Below are 21,725 nucleotides of genomic sequence, written 5' to 3' on the forward strand. Positions count from 1 at the left end.
ATTTTCAACTAACGTTTCCATATGAATCTATGTCGTTGCTGTTCCCTGTCGAGCAGCGATTTCGTTACGTTGCTTAAACATAACATTTTCTCCCGCTCTACCAGCCGTAGTCGATCTTTTTAGAAATATGAGAAATATGTTGGTCCTAAAATCTATGCCAAAAACTCGTGCTCCACGCACGTAGCGCGTAATTGTTAGGTAAACATTCGCTTCTCTGTGACTCAACGCAATATTTACCACTTAAGTTTGTGTTGGCTGTCCTTCAGCAGCTATATATTTGTTTTAAGTCATCTTTGTTCTAGTATTTAGTTTAATGGTATAGGCGAGTAGTTTCAATTATGAGCTAAAAGTCAACGTACTCAATTGCATTGGACAAGAAGATACAGTCTGGGTAATTACAATACGATGTACTTCTACATTGTTGAGAATAGTTTGTATTGTCACTTAATTTCCTACCTGTGTGTTCATATGGATGAGAATTTAATATAGGGCAGACATTCCAGAAGCTGCTAGAGTTTGGCTACTCTCATCAAGTAGAAGGGCTTGTCTTACAAATACTAGACTGCATGCGTAATGCAGTCTAGGGGATTTATTCGACTATCATACGGTCCTCTGCCCTAGAAATGTTCTGCCCAAGGAAAAAAAGCCTCCATTCTGTATCGATAATTCTGGACGCAAAAGTAAATTTTACCGTAGAAATGTTCTGCCCAAGAACAAAAATGTCTCCATTCTGTATCGATAATTCTGGACGCAAGAGTAAATTTCAGGTGGTCATTTCAAAAAGAAAATTTATTCTGAGAAAACTGTTGCTATTTCAGTCCGGCATGCGGGCGCCGTTTGAATAAAATTGTCTTGCTCAGAATTCAACACAAAAATGTAATAACAAACAAAATGATTTGATTTAGTTCTTCTGGGTTGCCTATTTTTGGTTCAGGATATGAGATGTCCGCGTTCAGGGTCTCTTCCTTAAATTTAATCTTGGTTTAAGTATTATTTTTCCTGTCTCGTTCTTTCTCTGTTAACATTTTAAATAAATCGTTATTATTCGGGTTTGATTTCTTCAAACCTTGACTTTACTAGCGTATAAAATTTTGGCTTAAACACTTAAGTAGCGAGCAGTAGAGAACGAAACAGAAAAAGAACATTGTGTTGGGAAACAAGTTTGTTGTAAATCGTATCAGCAATTGTTTCCAAGTTCATGAAAAAATGAATTTTTTACTCACATGAGGTATGCGATCTGTTGAGGCATGCGCATCTGTTGGAAACATTAGCTTTCTCTATAGTTAGGCAATATCTAATTCTTCTTTTACTAAACATAGCCACGAAAGTGAATTATCAAGAATAATCCTCCCTTAAGCTAACTTCACAACATCCGTTATCACGAGCAATGCATCCCACTTATTTTATATGGCCATTTCAACGATCTTAGTTGAGTAAAGGGAACGGAATGAACGGATCATATTCATCGTATTAGTTTATTGCTCCATGGAATCTTATTAATCGTATTAGTTTATTGCTCCATGGAATCTTATTAATCGTATTAGTTTATTGCTCCATGGAATCTTATTCATCGTATTAGTTTATTGCTCCATGGACTCGTCGTGTTGTCTGACCCATGCCTTGACCCACTCAGTGATGAGGTTGACGCCCGCCTCGAGCTGGTCCACCGTGTCGTTCTCCACCTCCATCACGATCTCGGGCTTGTAGTTCTCCAGCGCCTCGTCCCGCAGCACGTGCAAGATCTCGCACTCTATGTTCTCCAGGATCTTCTCGGGCGTGTAACCTCTGTTGAAAATACAAAGATAAATGTTTAAAGGCCGATATAGAAGCTACGTTTTGATTCTTGGGCGTGTAACCTCTGTTTAAAATACAGAGATGAGAAATCAATGTTTCAAGACCGATCCAGAAGCTACGTTTTGATTTGCGCAGTCTTAGGACGGAATGAAAAGGTTACAATTTTTAGAGAGTCTACACGGTGCAGCGATGTCTGTATATTTTGCTCAGATTTGTGTGATATCGCCATAGAGAAGGTACTACTGTAGTCAAGTGTTTTGTTAAATATGTTAGATTGGAATGTCACCCGCCATTCAGGGCGGTCGCCGTGCACTTATTTATCGGAATCAGCGACACCGCATATCATAACAAAAATACTTGCAAGAAAATAGCAATTTCACCACTTTACGCTAACAATTTATCAAAAGATTGATTTTTTACAATTATTTTTTCCGTTTTCGGTTGCATCAATTGCCACTAATCTCTCATAAGCGTTCTCCTTCTTAACGCTGTCACTCTACTGTCTACTCCTTGGATTTGACATGCCAAATTCAAGGGAATCTTCCATATAATGCAATAAATTTGATGAAAAATTTTCAAAAACATGCCGAAAATCAGCTACTGTCGCCTAACAAATCCAATTGAGGAACGAAATGAATCTGAAAGCGGTGCTACCGTCTACATGAGCCAACTTTTCAGCACAGTTCAAAGAAATCTCTGCTCTCAGGCTCGGTTATCGCTGCAACTGTGCAGTCTTGCGACGGACCGACCCAAATACTGGGCAGATTTCGAGTCTAAAAGCAACCTTTTATCTGCAACGTGTTGAACTGTGCAGAAAAAAGGTTGTGCTAAACTTAGCGTCTAGACCGACCTTACAGTTCGACAGCTTGTTTCCTAATAGGTTAGTACCTTCCATAAAACTCAATGTCTAGAAAGTTTAAACAGAGTTCTTCTCGAGTTCTTCTCGAGAGTTAAAGTTCTTCTCGAGAACTCTGTTATCTTCACAATAACAAGTTTTTTAAATTTATTAGGTTGGTTTAATTCAGAATTTGCATATTAATGAAAATATTTCATTGAGAAAACTACTGCCGTTCTGATAACTGATCACTGTGATATTTCGTACTAAAAGAAGAGTTCAACTTTTCCCTATAAATAATTAAGGCACTGACCTGGCAGCTAATCTGTCATGCAGAACTGTGTTGTTGCAGCGCAGCACAAAAACTGCATCAAAAAATCGTTCAGGGAAGAAGCTGCTGCCATGATAGTCCACGACCTTGCCACCTTCGCTGATGGGGTCTTCAAGCTCGTCGAGAACCTGCAAAAAATAATTAAGTTTTATCGGTCTTCAAGCTCGTCGAGAACCTGCAAAAAATAATTAAGTTTTATCGGTCTTCAAGCTCGTCGAGAACCTGCAAAAAAATAATTACGTTTTATCTTAACACAAAGAAGAAAGCAACATCTCTAGCAGACTCGCGCTAAATATTGTTCTTATTTGCTGAATTGTAATTCGTACTAGAAGTCTAACTAATTACTTATTTATTCTGATACGTTTCCATTTCCTAAGAAACTACCTATATTAAGTGGCTAGAAATCAAATTATGACTTTATCTACGATGCAATAATTTGACGATTCTAAGTTTATTCTGATGGTCAAGATATGATTTCAAGTAAAAGTAATCAGAGTGGAACAATATCATTCAGACCACAAAGTCTTTTGCATGTTTTCCAAGAATGCTCCATTGCTGTACTTAGGACCTGTCTATTATACACGCTGTATACTTGTCCAAGTTTGTGTGTTTGAGACGTAACATCAACAAATTACATTACTAAATCGTTCATATTTACATTACTAAATCGTAAATAACTTAATCTAGATAGATTAAGTTATAACACCAGTCACTATAACACCAAACTTAATGCAATAAATCACCATACATTTATCTACTTCGGAATAAATGTCACCATTTATTTCGTACACCAGCCTTGCTTTATACACGCTGTATACTTGTCCAAGTTTGTGTGTTTGAGACGTAATATCAACAAATTAAATTACAATTCTGCTGTTTTTAATCAACGTTGGCTTGACTCTGGTTCTATTGGGGCTTAAATCGTACTCTATTCTGGTGATACCTCAGAAAATACTTTTAAAAAATCTTGGAAAAAACGGGGATAAATCTTGGAAGCACACATTCATGTATCAGTTACTGAGAACAATAATACCTATATTTACTAATGAATAATATATATAATTGCAGAGAAATTATCAACTCCATTTATGCCTTCACAACACACATGCTGTAGATTTAGTAGTGCAAAAGTTGATCTTATCAACTATTACTTCTTGCCAAGGATCAAAGCAAGGTTAATGGGTTAAACAGCTAGCCCATCATAAACATTATTACCTACTGACCAAGGACTTATGGTTGTGTTACTAAATTAAATCAGAATTATTTTAACATACATCTCACTGACAGCTAATATTCTAACATGAAGACTTACTTTATCTTCATCAAGAATATGACATTGCAATGCATCATCATATCCATCAAAGAGATTGTTCTCTTTGGCCAAGTCAGAGACGCTGATGTGTTGCAGGTTGCAGTTCTCAGCTACCTGTGCGGCCATGGTGCTCTTGCCTACACCCGGAGTGCCTACACATGTCAGTGTTTGAGCAATAATAAATAATAATCAAAGCTAATAATAAGCAATAAATAATAAATCAATCAATCAATAAATAATAATAATCAATCAAAAATAATAATCAATAATAAATCAAAGACTTCAAACATGATTAAAGTGGAAAATTAATAAAGAAGCAATAATGAATGGAACCTTATTGACTGAATGTCTGCCAAAGGTTGTTGCAATAAAAAAACTAATTTGAATCTGTGCAATAGTTATATAATATGCATAATATACTTATATTAATAATAATACTATTATTAACAACAATAATCATGTTTTGATGAATGACACACAAGCTTGAGCAGAAATTTTATTTTGGCCAAGAAACATACAGAATAATCTGTTTGTGAGTGGAAAGAAACTAGTAGCAAAGTGCAACGATATTAAAGTGTTAGACTATCTGTGAATCCTGAGTATGGAAACATACACCATGTAATGTTGAGAATAATTTTGACTACTTCAATTTATTTCAGTTAACTGCTTCATGAAATAATTGCATGTGGAAGGAGCAAAGTCAAACTACCATCAATAGTGAAATTAAAATCAATATATGTATATTATACATGTGTATATAGATACAGTAATAACTAAAGTAGTAGTACATGATGGACAGAATTGAATAATCATTTAATATATTCATCGATTATATATGTATTTAAAAAACCTGTTCTACAATTGATATCACATTTGTTAGCTCTATAAAAAATAGTATAGGTACATACACAATATTATTAGATAATACTAAATCATACATGTATATAGAGGATTGAAACATTTGAATTCCAGAAATAATAATATATTCACCTGCTCCATATTGGAAACATATTCAATAACTTACCTGTAATAAGTATATTTGGGTATTTTATCATCATTTTAGAAGAGAACTTTTCTGAAGAAATTGGATGATAAAAATTTTATACAAAAAAACTATGCACTAGTCAGTTATAACTTTTCTGAAATAAAATTACTAGATTGCTTAAATCGCAAGTTAATCAGGAATTTAAAAGCAAAGAAAACAGCCAGAATATTAACCATTTCTTAAGAATGAAAACGTTTCGGGAACTTTACTTGCGGGAACTTGCGGGAACTTTACTTGCGCATGCATCCTCCTCATTCAGCTGTGCGCGTCCATGCCGAGCAGTGCAATGTTCCGGTGTCCGATAGTGATTTTAGAGTTCTAGCTTACACGACCGGTGTTACTGACCTACGGATTTTAGAATCCCTGTACATTTTTAAACAGAAACCTGGTTTAAATGCGGCCTTCAGCTCCTATCCCCTTGAAATTGTAAATAGATAGGTCTGTCTCCTTATGTGTATTTGTTTTTATTTTGTCAATTTATGTTTTTATCTTCGATGTGAATTTAGTTTTCTAATTGATTCTGATTTTCTTATAGGTTTTGATCTTTTGAACTTTTGAACTGACGATGGAGCTGGACTCCGAAACGTTTTCATTCTTAAGAAACGGTTAATATTCTGGCTGTTTTCTTTGCTTTTAAATTCCTGATTAACTTCTCTGAAATGAAGATTGATTAAATTCATGAGAAAAAATGAAATTCACATAGAATTTTTTTTTGTGAGAAACACTTACTGAAACTGCCTTTGGTCACCTTGAACACTTAGCCTTGAATATTTGCTAGATATTTTGTAATTTATAAATTTATTTTTTATTGTAATGTAATTTTTTCAATGTAATTTTTTTAGAAATTAAAAGAAGCACCAGATAGCTTCAATGGTAGTAGCATTTTTTCAGATGTTCCAGAAAACAATCAAATGGGTCACACTGCAAGGTTTAAATTGGAAAACTATCAGGAATGAAACTTTAACTAACATAACATCAAAAAATTAAGGTGATAAAAAAATAAAGTTCATTGGAAAGTTTTGACACGGGATTAACCCATTAATGCCAAGCGGTTCCATTTGGAACCAGCGGGAAAATGAATTCATATTAAAATTGAATGATCGAATAAATATACAAGTGTATGCGTATGTTTGATATACACCTAGATAAAACATGTTCTGGCAATGTTTGGTTCTGCTGCGCTGACTACTCCCCGTTTAGTTAACATTCAAAGATTATAAGAACCAGGTGTCAGACAGAATGGCTTGATATCATAGCGTAGAAAGGTGAGTAATTTGTTCTAAAAACATATTATTTATGACTCAGTTATAGAATTTTATCAATAAAGTGAATAATTTTAATGCTGTATATGGTTTTACGTGTTATAATGTTTCTAAAGTCATTTAGATCGAGAAATATTTATCCCAGTTCCTAATGGGACCAAGCTATAATTTTTCACATACAACAAAAAATGAATATTTGAACATATTTTTCATTTATTACTGTCACAAGTGGTAACAGTATCAAAAGAAAACAAAGAAAAATTCAGAAAATAATTCTCGGCATTAATGGGTTAAGATTAAGATGATGCCCCAAATCAATTCTATGTGGTGCGATCTGACAGCAACAGCATGTCCAGTCATTACATAAAACTCTAATGAGCTTTGCTATACATGTACCTAGTTTTTCTACCACCTGTTAGGATGAAGTGTGGAAAAACTGCAGCATTTGCAATTGTCCCTACTTACACAAAACTAGTTCTTCCTAAATCTATTTAAAGCTGCATAGAGTGCTCTTCTTTCAATTATATAAGCACTCAGTTGAGTGCAGGGGAGGTAGTTTAAATTTAGGTTGTTAGTTCCCACAAGTGTTAGTCTACTTAAGGGTTAACATAGTAAATAACAGGATACCAGGCCAGTAATTAGCTTCACATAAAAGTTTCTGGAGCATATTAGTTGCAATTAATGGGGAGGCAACTGCATTTGCAACTGCATCCTGGGTGACACTAGGAAAAGCAAAAGTGGTGAATGGTTTTTGGCCTCAATGTGTCTGAGTTGTTGGATAGTGCTAAAATGTTTTCAATCTTCCAGTAGATGCCAGGAAAAGTGATACATATTGCATTATTTCAGATTGAATCTTGGGAGGATATTCTCCTCCACCAGCATGTATTTCATGGTTACTGGGACTCCAATTGAATGCAATTGAGTCTGCATAATTGTGCAACTGTTAGCATATAAAGAACATTGCAGGAGAAAATGCTCAATTGATTCATCTCTCCCACATGAACAAAGAGCTGTATTGGTTAAGTTAAACCTATACAGGTGCTTCCTTGGACCAACATGTCCCAACCTAAATTTTGCAAAAGCAGTTTCCATTATTCTCCCCTTAAATGATGACCATGGCCAATATCCCACTTTATCCCTAATCTGCATTAGATGGTGACCAGTGTTAGTAATAGCCACCTTTTGTTTAAAGTCTTCCTCCCACTGTCGCATGACTTCCATTCTTATCTCGCTCACCTTATCCTCCCTGCACATGATAGCCTCAGGCCTTCAGGCAGTGCATGGGCAGCTTTAGCTGCAAGGTCTGCCATCTCATTTCCCTTGATGTTCTTGTGGCCTGGGATGAACTGGACCACCACTGGAAAATGAGTGCAAAGCCCTAATAACATCTAATGAATTTTAAAGATCAAGGGTAAATGTGATGTTGGTCAACGGGATGTTAACAGGTTCAGACTTGATAATGAATCTGTGTAGACCACAGCTCCACTGCCACCCACAGTGCCATCCCTTATCATTTGCACAGCCTGAGCAATGGCAAACAGCTCACAGCTCAAAATTGATTCCTGAGGGTTTAATTTCCAATTATACATTTTTACAAACCTTTCCTCCTGAATCACTACTGAAGCAGTTGATGAGGGTTCTGGATCAAAAATTCTTGAACCATCAGTATATACTTTGTGATATCCATTGTACACTGTACTTTGTAGGTCTCTGAATATGGTGACAGCATCTGTCTCTGACAACTCTCCAACAGTCTGTCTGGCAAAAAAAAAGGAGAGAAATGTGCTGAAAAATCAATCCATGGTGGTATTGGAGATAGCAGATCTGCTTCACAGCCAACACATGTCAAATTAAGATCTGCTAGAGTCTCTCTTGCCCGGAATACAAAATGAGGAGCAAAGATTGTTCCAGCCCATGGCCTGTCTGCCAATCCCTCTACATCAAAAAGGTTATTGTAGACTGGTGAGCATTGAGGGAGCTCCCCCAGGCAACATAGGTACCTCAGCCACACAAGCCCAGCGGGATGTACCTCAGCGGAGGGGATGTTGCTCTCAACCTCCAGTGAAACTATAGGAGATGTTTTCCTTGCACCAATAGCTAACCTAAGGCATCTATTCTGGATTTTATCTAGTTTTACTAAATAGCTGTTTGCTGCTGTCTCATAAAACATGGAGCCATAATCAAGTTTACTTCTTATTACAGTTTTGTAAAACTTGAGTAATACTTCTCTATCGGCTCCCCAGTGGTGTGCTGACATTGCCTGCATCACATTGGTCCTCTTGATGCAGCTTTCTCTGAGGTGGTTTATGTGATCTTTCAATCCCAAAGCAGGGAAGTCAAGCAAAAGGCTGACAAATTCAATATTACATTATCGATCCTAACATGAGGGTAGTTAACATTTTTACAAGTAAATAGTAATCCTTTTGTTTTTTTCAGGATTCAATCAAAATCCCCAGAATTGAGTCCAGTTGAAAATTTGATTCACTTGTGCGGTTGTGCCTGTATACAGGCTTGTACCTCTCACAAGTCAGGACCACTGCAATAGATGGCAATGTCATCCTCATTCTCTGCCAGAGTCACTCCCCTCACACGGGGTAGATCTGAGAGCATGACATTAAATAATGTGGGTGATAAAATGGCTCCTTGCGGGACCCCACTCCTGATGATGTGCACAGGAGAAATGGCTCCCTCAAAAAGCACTTTAAAGGAACGGTTTTTTAGATACTATCTGATCCAGGCCAACATCTTCCCTCTAATTCCTTTTTGTTGTAATTTATACAGGAGGCCCAGATGTCATACACAGTCATATGCACAACTTAAATCAAAAAACACTGCTATGCACACCTGGTGGTTGACAAATGACTCCCACACACATTTCTCAAGTCTAGCCACCAGGTCAAGTGTGCAAAGATGCCTTCTGAAACCACATTGTGTGGTACTAAGAGCCCCAGTTGTTTCCAGCTGGAAATTCAGTCGATTGCACACCAAACGTTCCATTAATTTTGAGATACATGGAAGTAATGAGATAGGCCAATATGCTTTAGGATCAAGGGCAGACTTACCAGGCTTCAGAATGGGAAGCACTATTGCTTCCTTCCATATACTTGGGATACAGCAGTTCTGGAAACTGTAGTTAAATATTCTGAGGAGCCACTGCATATATTGTGGAGGAAGGTGTTTCAGCATGGCATTGTGTATAAAGTTGTGACCTGGAGCTGAGTTATTGAGAAGTTTAATACAGTCTGCTAGTTCAGAGGGAGAGAAGATGCCATTGAATGGTAACTGTGTGTCATCTATTAGTGTCATTGTAACAGGCAGTATAAGTGGAGCACCATCATGCTGACATTCTGGTGATGCAATTATGGTGGCATATTCTGCTGCAATAATGCTGGCTTTTCTTTTTGGGTCTGTTACTGGTACATTTCCAATCAAAATTGGTGAGGCTCGTTGGCTGTGTCCTTTGTTGGATAGTTTTCCAATTTTCTTCCATATTGTGGCCATTGGGGTATCTTTATTTATAGTGGAACAGAACTCCTGAAATGATGTATTCTTGGCTTGTTTTACTTCCCGCTTCACCAGTGCCTTCGCTTTCCTCAGAGCAATTAAGTTTTCCATAGATGGATGTCTCTTTAATATGTTTTTGGCAGCATGTCTCTCTGCCACACGCTTTGTACATACATGCTTCATTCCACCAAGGCTTGGAGAAGCGAGGGGACACTTTCTCATTACTTCTTTTAAATTCAGATTCAGCTGCTCCAAACAGTGCTGCAGAAAATTTTTCTACCTCCTATTCAAAAGGCATGCTTGGTGGAACCTCTGGAAGAGACATCTGCCACCTGCTCCATGATCCCTTGTGAAAAAGCCAGTGCTGTCTGGACTTGAAGACGGCCTTGCTGAGGACTACCTACATTCACAGATAGCAACACTGGCTCATGGTCACTGCCCATTTCAGGTTCTAGAGATATTTGGGAGAGCAGCACCAAATCAGTTGAAACAAAACATAGATCTAATGTGGAAAAAGATCCTGTTTGGGCATTAAAATAGGTGGGGAGAGACACTGGTGTTAAGAGACTCAGATCAAGGAAATCTTCTAGGCTTTCTACCAAATTGAGGCCAGCAGTATTGCAGTTACCTTGACCTTCCCACATTGTATGGTGTGCGTTAAAGTCGCCCACAATCACTCGTGGGCCAGAGAGCTGGTTAAAATAATGTGAGTACTAGGCCACTTGAATAGGGGATTTTGGATTGTATACATTTGTTATACAGTGGGGGGAAATAAATATTCGTACACTTGAAAAATCGTATTTTAATGTATGTAAGTACACAAACTGAACAGGAGAAGTGATTTATATTATGTATAGAGGCGCATTGTATTCAAAAACAGCATCAATAGAAATTAAATCTCAATGCAACAAAAATTAATGCAACATGTTAACTTCTTCGGGTCAAAAAAGTATTCGTACAAAACAACTTTTGACTAATATTTCACACCAGAACATTCCAGAATGTACCAGAAACATGTAGCACGTTCCAGTAATGTAATCAGTAACCATAGTTAAGGGGATCGGCTACCCCTACGGAAAACTTCTACAGTTATTATTCGATTGTCATGAAACTTCACATACATACGTAAAATGTAAAAAGAAAAACATTTTGCTCCTATGAATTTTTCGAAAAAATTGAAAGAAAACGTGAAATTCATAGAAAACGGCTAAAAAGGGGTACTTTAGAAAATCTATCTCCTCCCACAAATATCATCCTACAACATCGAGACACGTACATGTATCAATCGATTCGTAAAGACCATATCTATTGACTCTAACATCACTTTTTTCATTTTCCATCTAGTTTTTTTATTGCGTTTTTTTCATTTTTCCCATTTTTTTCTCATTTTTCACCCCTCCCCCCCTTCTCCCCCATATAAAAAACAAACCAGACCGAAATTCAAAAAAGTGATGTTAGAGTCGATAGGCCTGGTCTTTACGAATCGAATGGTATACGTCTCATTGCTGTAGCTTAAAAACTGTAGGAGGAGATAGATTTGCCGTGAGAGCAGTATGAGGTTTTCAGTACGGCCAAAAGACTGCCCGCGCGGCACTTAAATAGACATAAAAATTTATTTTGTATAGGCCTAACTGGAGCTGTTTGTTCTGACCCACTAGTGCTTTTACTTTGTCCAACTGAATTGAGCTGATCTGGCACTGCTTGTTCGTGGTCTTCTTGAAATCCACAGAAGGTGTTAGTATTGCTCCTCTTCTGGCTTGATTGCCCCTTGGTCATCTTAGCTTTACATTTGCGAGCTTGAGGGCCTCTTAGACTTGAGACAGGAGTCAGTGGTGGGAATTCTCCTACAGACATTTCCTCCACTGATGGTCCATCAGAGAATGACAAGTCCGGCAATGGAAACTCATCATCAAGAGCATCATCAAAAATTTCAGCTACAACACCAGCACCATTTTGATTCCACCCTTCAGAATTGCATAGGCCTGCTCTATTTCCAGAGGAGACACCCTCCATTGTTATTATGTTTGTTTATTGTGGCCCTATGGGCCACAAAAAAAAAACACAATAAAATAAAAATATATTTGAGAAAATGATGCTATACCAGATGGAATCCTAATGACCGTAATTTTTATCAAAATACTTACTATTTGCTTCTAGCAAAAACGAAAAGATAGTCGATTGTTCAATGCTCATACACACATCCGTAGTCGACCGCAGCTCGAACCGGAATGGCCCGACAGCTAAGCCCGTAACGGAATCTCCAAGTCACGAAAAGCCGTCCGTATCTAGGCCCTAGATACGGACGGCTTGAAGTGTTGAAGGCTACGTTCCGGAAGGCAGGAATCATGATGGTCCATTACATCCAGGGCAGTGGTGGACTTCGGCAGGCGACCCGTCCTCTACGTCTACGCTCTTCCAACTGACTTCCAGGCCGCGGATCGAATTTTCCTTCCGTACCAGCTGGTCTATCTGCGACTGCAATTCTTAAAAATACTCCAAAGCCAAGCTCTAAAGTCTAAAACAATCAAAATTTGACGATTTTCGTAAAAACACGCTGATATTTTTAGATAGGTTACATGTATTAGCTTGTATAATCTTTGCTTGAGCTTCGGGTAGTAAAAATAGGTTTCTAAATCCATCGTCTTTTTCACAGATTGGCTTTTTAAAAAAATGTCTTTGTTGTTAATTTGGTCAAAATCAGTGTCGGCATGACCAAACTGACACTTCTCCGAACACGCCTGCGGACTCAAACGCAAAACCATACTAATGGTTGAAACTAGGTAGTAAAGTTCAACCATGAGTGTCGATCTGAAAAACTTTTGTGTTCAAAGCACTGTATCGACACTTCTCCGGACCCGCCTGCTAACTCAACCGCATGAACCACTCATAACTCCTACAATACTGAACAGATTTGCTGGAATTTTGGAATGTGAGTAGTTAAAATTCAGCGCGGAGCATTTTAATTTAAAACGAAACAGATAAATGAATTCTATAACGTTCGCATGGGTATGTTGTTGCTAAATATTTTTATTTAGGTCAAGATCGATTCTGATTAAGCAATATAATGCACGAAAAACTTGTTTTGGAAATTTGGCCCAAAAATTCGGCCCAAAAGTGTCCGAGCGCTTGTCAAATTGGTTAAAATCAGTTTAGATTTTAAAAAATTATAAAACCTAACATTCAGTGCCATAATTAAAAACGAAGTGGAGAAAATAAATTTGTTGACAATGCTAACAAGGGCGCACCTTGAATAAGTAGCTTCGATTTTAAAAGTGAATGATAGGTTTCAATTCCATAAGTTTATGTGCGGAAAAGACGCAATGAACAATTAGTCTACAAAATATTGTTCTAAGAGTCTCGTTTCAAAAGTCAGCAACAAACTCGTCAGCCAATTTAAACGCAAAACGCAACTTAGGCGCAACCCATGGTTGCGCAACCGAACATCACATAATTCCCTAAAATCTATGCGATCCTGCGTGAAATTTAAAATAAACTAATTAAAAACAAGATAGGTAGGTAAGAATGTTCGAAAATTTTCAAGATGCTTCGATTTAAAATATGACGATACTTTAGAGAAATTAGTTTGGTTTAGGTCATACTAAGAAAAGTTAAAGATAGGTTAGGACTGGCTAGGCTATGCAGAATTTAACATATCTAAGCTTAACCTATTCAACCCTACCTATCTTAACTTAATAATAGAATTTTTCGGAAGATTCATTTGATCGAAAACGCAGCAACGCAAAATTTGGGACGATTCCTATCTTGCGGTGTATTGCTGTCGTAAGCTGTTCGGTTACGTTTTAATCGAAAACGCAATAACATAAAAACCTTTAATAATAAAATTCCTCAAGCAACGCATTATAAGTAATTATTAATTTCTGTATTTCAGTCAGATCCGTTCAGAATTGGGGGCCTTATAAGCTCTTCGATAGCGCAAAGCCCCAAGTAGCGTTTTGAGTATTGACAGAAGATTCTAGGCACTTCATAGTCATACCCGAGTTCTTTGCAAACGGCTGCTTGGTTTAATTTAATAGATGTGCCATGTCGCAGGAGCATGACTGTTAGCTGATATTTGACGACGCCAAAAGCTCTGTAACAGGGATAGCCGTTTCGATAGTTGAGTTCGTAATAAGAAGTGTTCATTTTACTTTTTAAGATTGACGTGTTTTTAAAGATGAATAATTGTTCCCTTTGCAATAGAGTATACTGTATGATTCAACGACTAAATCATAAATCACGTTGCTTGCTACGGCCCTATATTTAAAATTAATTTCAAAAAAATTTTTGTCCTAGGGATTATGCAGTTACCGGATTCAGTGCTTTCTGTAAAGTTTAATACACAATCAGAAGGACGTTAATTTCATGCGGGCTAAAAATGTCACTTGATTGGACTCAACTCCAGTGTTGCATGAACATGCAAGTATTTAGAGATCTGGGACCAACTGATGAGTCAGTTTTTTTGGCTCTACAAGCCAAAAATTTGTTGACAGAGTATTTGATGTCTTGTAGCTTTTTCTGAATGAACGCACAAAAAAACGAGTTCAAAATTTTTTCTCAAGTAAAGTATTTGATGCAACCTGATACTTCCAAGTCTAATATACAGGTAAAATAAAGACAAATATAAAAATATTTTGTTTTATTTGTATGAGGCAACGCCGTTGACGGTGTTGGGGCATCAACCAGTACAGAAATGGCTAAGGATCTCGGCCAACAGAGCAGAAAAACGTAAAGAACTACTACTCCGGACAGCCGGGACCCTAGCAAAGCATTTCACAATGATACACAAATTACCATCAAACAAAATACTCTGATTTGTAAAAAAAAGATCTCTCCTTTTTGATATATATTTATATATATAAAAAGATGTAGAATGAGTATGGTGATGGCACAGGCTATGAGCGGTACACCCTGCAACAGCGAGAGATTCTTGCGAATGAACGGGTGCACCGGGATGAGATGAAGCCTGGGCGATTATTTGAACAAACCGATGAATGTATGAGGAATGTTAGCCAAACGAAACAGTTAACCGCCATGCAGCGTTCCGAACAAACGAACAGATGACAACCTTTAAATCAGTTCACTCGACTCAGTCACACCCACTTGTGGTTGATCAGCATTATAATGTGTCGCGTGCTCAGATGGAAAGGTCTTAATGTGCATGGCGTGGAGACCAGCAACCAAACCCACTGCAATTCTAAGCGTCTCTCAGTCAGGGCCATACAAAGCCCCATGTACACCGAAATTATTGAGGATATGTCAATATAACCGAACAGATTTACAAATGGCACTATAAAGACTATAAATTACTGGGTATAAGGCATACAAAATATCCGTACGGACTACTTCAACAACGAGGTGAACAATTCATGAAGTGGAAGCTGACAAAGAAGCAATGGTGGTGGAAAGTATTCAAAATCACGCGCCCTGAGCGAGAGACTCCGAAGAGGTGGGACGGTCGTGCTCTCAACGCCGGCTGATGGTCGGCGGCGGCCACATCATTAGGCGTCAAATCGATGACATCGACTAGAGAATATTTCTTTAAATCCGATACTTTATTGCACCATACGCGCATCTAATGACACTGAGCGCGATGTTGCGTGCAGTATACAACGACAGAGGACCTCAAAAATGCAGATATGCTTGCCTGTCATGGGCTTCACGCAGCAGATATCCACACAAATCACTCAATAAATAAGTGACTTCTAAATCGTTTGAGTTCACGCAGCACTCCGAACACATTGAACATGTGCTGACCTCTTCATGGGCGAGTTATATACCGACAAGATCGCAGCTTCGAGCAATGGCGCCCAATAGCTTAACCAATAATTACAGCAATAGGCACTTTCTTTTTTTACCTAACCTTAAAAATTTATCACGAGCATTGAGTGGCAATTGACACTTAGGCAAGGTAGCAGTTTTGAACCTGCACCACCACCAGCACCGTAACGCAACCGAAACCCTGACAAATCGCCAAGGAAGTGAGGCAGCAGTCACGAGCTTATGGTCTTGCCGTATGTGATATCGCACAACCCTCAGCTCTTTTGTACTTAGCCGGCTGCACTTACACACCTTCAAGGCGTTATCGTTCGAACAATATCCAGCACAAACCACACATTTCGAACAAAAAACATAACTCCATGAGCCTACCGACAACAACGAAACTAGAAGACGGAAGTTTTGTTTCCAGAGGAAATCCTATGACATAATAAAGAGCTGGTTAGAAATCAATAAGTCATAATGCACTGATTCCGTCTTGAAAATGTCCAAAGATACATTAATTAAAGCTGGAAAACCTATGAACAGAAATTCGTGTTCTCGTGATAAAACAGAAAAATGAATAAATCAATTTTATATTTCTAAAAGAAAAGATGATTTTAATTTGATAGGAAGACATTTGCTCTAATTGATAATGGCTGACCATATGAAATAAGAGTAAGATGATGGTCGAGAGTTACATCAAAGACTTGAGCTCTAAGCTCACCATGACATAGAAAATCCAAACCTTGACTGTCACAGTTCAAATCTCTAATACAGGGACCATTCGGTAAATACTTTCGATTACAGTGACTGGATGACACTAATACACTATAATTTACCAGTCCGGCTAATTGAAAATTTTACAAGTCAATCAATGGCCATCTAAGGTCGATGGTTAATTAAAGGAGTAGTGGCAGGACAGAGCGCGAAGGCTACCTTCGCATTTGTAGGCAGTAGCTACGATAGATACTTAATTCCCCAAATAAAAAATTAAAGATGTACTTTCGACCCATTTCTCCTGACGATCGCTGCACTTTGGTTATAGCAACCTCTCGTCGAAAGCTAAGAAGCATTATAGCTTATAAAATCAAATCTATATTGGCTTGAAAATACTTAAAAGGAATCTTTAAATAAATTTATAAATATGGTTTCGAAAGTACTCTACATGCAAAGAAAAAAGCCTGGTTATTTATAAGATGGAAAAATTAAAGCCACTAAACAATTCAGCAATTAAAATGAAAACTTAAACAAAACAGACAAAAATTTTATCACATACTCTTCCAAATTTAGTTTTGAAAAACGCTTAGCTTAGAAAAGGGTAGGACCCATTACCCGTAGCACACTCCACCAATTCATCTTATATAGATCAATCTGAAAGTCCTCGTAAGCTTATTTCTCATAGAAAACCCTAAGAGAGGGGGATGCTCAGAGAAGAGATCATCAAACAAAGCATGCCGAACCCGAGCGAATGAGGGCCGAGTAAAGCATGCGCTCAGTGAGCCAACTGAGGGATGAAAGGGGAGCCCACAAGGGAGCTTTGGCCGCGTCGTCTCTCCTGTGAACGACGCTGCAGGAGACGAGAGGCCGTGGGAGGTGATAGACCGAACGGTCCTTCTTCTCCTACGAAGCCAGGGTCGCTGTAGCGGTCCCGAAGATGGTGGGGAGAGGGAGGAGTGGCCCCGAACTCGCCGCACGCAGGTGGGGACGTTCCGTAAACTGTGTCATCAGACTCGCTCGACCCTTCGCTGTCGTAGTCGATGTGCATGTGCTGCATCACCAAGCTGTTAACTTCCATCGCGGAAGACGCGAAGTTTGACACTTTTTCCGTCCCGAAACTGGTCCTGCAAAAAAATAGAGAATTTAGTTAGCATTTCTTTTCAATTTCAGTAATGGATTCTATCATGCATACAGGCATGCGCCAAATTTCAACATGGTTTGAACAGTGAATCTTATCATATTTTCAGTCCTAAACAATACGATTAGATTTTATGAACTCACTTGTTGATATTTTGAGGTGTGTTAAGGATAGTGTCAGATCCCCCGCTCTTGATCCAAGGATGGTCGAGGATCATCTGTGCCGAGAGACGCTGCTTGGGGTCTTTCACGAGAAGCTTCCTCACCAGATCTTTGGCGAGAGGGTCGACCTTATCCCAGTCCTGTTCCGGGAACGAAAAATTTCCTTCCTGGATATTACCGAAGAGCTGATTCTGGCAGTCGACACACGATCCACCCTGAGCCCAGCCGCAGTCTTCACCGCAGTTGCCACAGAAGGGAGGGTACCCACACAGCAATATGTAGATGACCACTCCCAGGCTCCAGAGGTCACACCTCTTATCATAGGGGCTCGCATCATCGCTAACAAATCCCTCTACTACCTCAGGAGCCATGTACTCAGCTGAGCCGACCGGCGTCAGTAGCTGAGGGGTCATGCCACATCTTGAATGATTGATCTCCACCTTCGAGCCAAGGTCAAGATCACATAACTTGACGGGGCTGATTGAGTCCTGACTGACACACAAAATGTTGTCGGGCTTCAGATCCCTGTGAGCAATGTTAATATTGTGTAGGAAAGCGATAGCGTCCGCCAACTGCTGCACAACTTGGACCACTTCGCGTTCAGTGATGGTCTCGCAACGCGCAATTGCATTCATCAGCGGTCCGCCATGGACTTTCTCAAAAATTATGTAAAACGCATCTTCTTCGTCGAAGGTTTCCTCCACTCTGATGATGTGCTTATTAGAACGACACTTGAAAAATAGCTCGACTTCATTGAGGCATCGTTGACGGCTGTGAGTAGGTATCTTATCGATCACCTGCGAATAAGATAGAAGATAATTAGATCTCTTCTTCGCTTTTCGCAACGACGTATTAGCAACAAATACAGCCACAATTTAGAGGCCTGACAGAACGGTACTTCGGAATTCGATTTGCCAATAAATATCCAATGCAATGAGGATCAAGTAAATGTACCTTGACAGCAAACTCTTGTCGCTTCTCTTCTTCAGTGAGGGGATGACGCCTCCAACACGAGTATACTGAAGCGTATGCTCCACCACCCAGTCTTTCGCCCAGAACAAACAAATCTGAAATCAACAATGAATAATCATGAGTACCGAACAAGTAATTGTAATGTCCGGTGTGACGCCGGACAGTAAGGGTCCAACAAAATCGGCAGTCTTTAATTTCTCAAGAATATTCATCAAATTTTATCTCTCCTAAAAAATCACTAAGAAAACAGCTCTACAAATATGATCGATGCATTAAGCTTAATTGAGATGACTTACCTTTGAAACAGGCTCTAGACATGGTTGACCGCACTCTCGTTCGACCCTTTCTTGCGCTTTGAGCCCGGCTCTTAGCCTCCTCGAAGGTCGAGGGCGATCCAGATGTTATTTTGCTCAGGCTTCCTGCAAATTGGCAGAAGCTCACAGTTAGCGGCGTGAGGCAGTCGTTATTAATTCAATAGGTAGTCATTATTCAGTGGTACAGTATTCCGACTTTGTGTTCATCCTCACTGAGTTAGCGACAAAAGCAATTCGCCGATAACTCGGAAGGTATCAGAGTATTTTTTCGTTCATGGAATTCAATGAATGCATATCAATTTTGAAATTTGAATGCTTAACTGATATTGTTTTTCTTAAATAGGGGAGGATAATTCAGCTTTTACCATTTACATTATAGACTGCACAAATTCCTGGAACATTACAACATTTCACCGTGGATTTGTTGTTCGATTTTAGTTCGGCAGTGTCACCAGAGATTAGAGTTATAAATATACATGACATAACACATGTAAAATTTTTTACTGATACAGTTTTTCTAACAATTTGGCATTTAAATGCTACTGCTAAGTTCGACCTATTTTTATGGTAGGCTACAATAGATACTATCATACTAAGCACACATTAATATAGACCTAGTCTCTAGATATAGGTAGTGAACAAGCGTGTACTAAGTTTATATATTCATGTGCAAAATAATTGACAAAAAATTCAAGAAATACGTTTTATATATTATTTCATAGAGGAAGCAGCGCTAGACATAAAACGCAACTGAGATAGCGAGAGAGGGACTTCTTTGTTCCGAGCGCGCGCCGTGAGTGTTGTCAGCCCTGCAAGCAAGCCCCCCGTTTCTCCCCATAAAGAGAACTCCCGCTACCCCTTCGCTTCCCGATTTGCAACACTGCCAGCAGCTGCCCATAACCCCTTTCTTCCTCTATTTAAAAACTCGTATTTTTCGACAGTTTCAGCATACAAGATTTCAACTTTATTGGACAGCTCCAATACGTATCACACTGTTACATTTTAAAATCACGAATGCGATTCAACAGAAGATTGAGTTAGCTTTTGAAATGACACCTCGTCACCAATACAATAACCGCACAGGCCTCGCTAAACTTCCATATAAATCGGCTCCTACCATATTGTAATCATAGTACAGTACTGTCAGTACTATCACTTGATATCAACGCTCCGGTCCTCTAATCAATCAACCATGAATGAAGACGAATTTCACGTCTAAACTAGGTATGCCCTATAATATAATAATGAAGATAATAATTATTATTTTCAATCATTTCACTAGAAGAACGGCACAGGAAGAAGTCAGGATTCGGGAATAATACTTAATAGTCAATAGTTAGTAGGCTAGCTAGGCTATAAGCCTATAACTATAAGTATAAGCCTTTCGAATCGTTCGCTCGCTTCAACTCCTTGAAAATTTAATGCATTATCGTTATGACGTACTATCAACTGCGACTTGTGAGTACATGTTTTATAAACCAATATAATGAAAATTAAGCAATTCGAAAAAATAGTCACTACAACTCACCTTGCACCATTTTGACGGACAGAAGATATCACAAGTCGTAGAACAAAGCTTAAGAAGAATATCACAAATCTTCAATGACACAAGTACGAATTGAAGAGTAACGAATCACAGATTTAGCAATTAAAATATATTAATAAAAGAGCTTTCCGAATATCTCCACGTGAGCAGGCTCAATCTGCTCGTTCACACTTGGGTTTCGGCTCGTGGAAGTGGAAGGTAGAAAAAGCTACCGTGGTGCTACACTCGTCCAATCCTCCTATCGTCCCATCTCTAACTTTGGCTTCACTGCGAGGACCACGACTGTGCAGCTTATTATATGCAACTGTGTAGTTGCCGAATGCTGCTGGCGGCGGCAATAATAAGTGCCAGATAGCGCAATGCGTTGTAACCTATTTACGTATCCATGAAAAAAAAGCGTACGATAAACGTAATCAAGTCATATTATTGCAATTAGACGAATAATCCACTAGAGAGATAGTATCAGTAAGTTGATGAAAACAGTTTTATGGCAAACAACAAGCGAACGATTTTCGCTAAAATAAGTAACTTTGGTGAGACGTATAATTATTGCATACTTCTTTATTCATCGATTCATCGATTCATCGTTCTTTATTCATCGATCATGACACCAAAAATATTTATGGTTTAAAATAAAAACTGAGAATCATTTGGGTGTAAAGTGGTCGGAATCAATCTTACGTAGTTTTTAGCTCATAATACACAGCTGAAAATTAAACAAGCAGCATGGATAATGGATCATCCACACTGCTAAATTGAAAAAAAAAATTCAAAATGGTCATAAGAGTGTACAAAAAGTGCGAGATAAAATCATATCTTGTGGTGAGACAGCTTTATTCCGCTATAAGAAGAAAATAATTATGATACCAAAATTAAGATCCACCAATTCGCGGGACTCCACGCATGCAATGTTGTGCTAGTCAGGAGTACCAATGGTACAAACTTGAAAAATTATTTGTTGATGCAATCGTTGACAGATATCAAATATATTAGCAAGTAAAAGAATGTTAACCAAATCATATAATAACTTATAACTT

At 38.5% G+C, this 21,725-nt stretch overlaps 2 protein-coding genes across 3 annotated transcripts; both read right to left on the minus strand.

Moving 5' to 3' along the window:
• Positions 1-770: 770 nt before the first annotated feature.
• LOC108682939 (adenylate kinase isoenzyme 6) lies at positions 771-5,441 on the minus strand. 2 transcript variants are annotated; one of them, XM_018172202.2, is made up of 5 exons: positions 5,297-5,441; positions 4,273-4,424; positions 2,943-3,088; positions 1,563-1,785; positions 771-1,527 (listed from the first exon to the last, which is right to left on the minus strand). In XM_018172202.2, exons 1-4 carry the CDS (start codon positions 5,328-5,330, stop codon positions 1,581-1,583), a joined length of 537 nt encoding a protein of 178 aa, XP_018027691.1. In that variant the 5' UTR covers positions 5,331-5,441; the 3' UTR covers positions 771-1,527; positions 1,563-1,580. The 2 variants fall into 2 exon arrangements, with proteins under 2 accessions (XP_018027691.1, XP_018027689.1); XM_018172200.2 differs by having other exon boundaries at positions 771-1,785.
• Positions 5,442-14,704: 9,263 nt separating this feature from the next.
• On the minus strand, positions 14,705-20,978 carry LOC108682938 (MAP kinase-interacting serine/threonine-protein kinase 1). Its single transcript, XM_018172199.1, has 5 exons — positions 20,671-20,978; positions 19,125-19,247; positions 18,811-18,923; positions 17,839-18,653; positions 14,705-17,681 (listed from the first exon to the last, which is right to left on the minus strand). Exons 1-5 carry the CDS (start codon positions 20,678-20,680, stop codon positions 17,333-17,335), a joined length of 1,410 nt encoding a protein of 469 aa, XP_018027688.1. The 5' UTR covers positions 20,681-20,978; the 3' UTR covers positions 14,705-17,332.
• Between the last annotated feature and the right edge of the window lie 747 nt (positions 20,979-21,725).

The sequence above is a fragment of the Hyalella azteca genome, unplaced genomic scaffold, assembly GCF_000764305.2.
Source record: "Hyalella azteca isolate HAZT.00-mixed unplaced genomic scaffold, Hazt_2.0.2 contig6408, whole genome shotgun sequence".
In the NCBI taxonomy this organism is placed as follows: Eukaryota; Metazoa; Arthropoda; class Malacostraca; order Amphipoda; family Hyalellidae; genus Hyalella; species Hyalella azteca.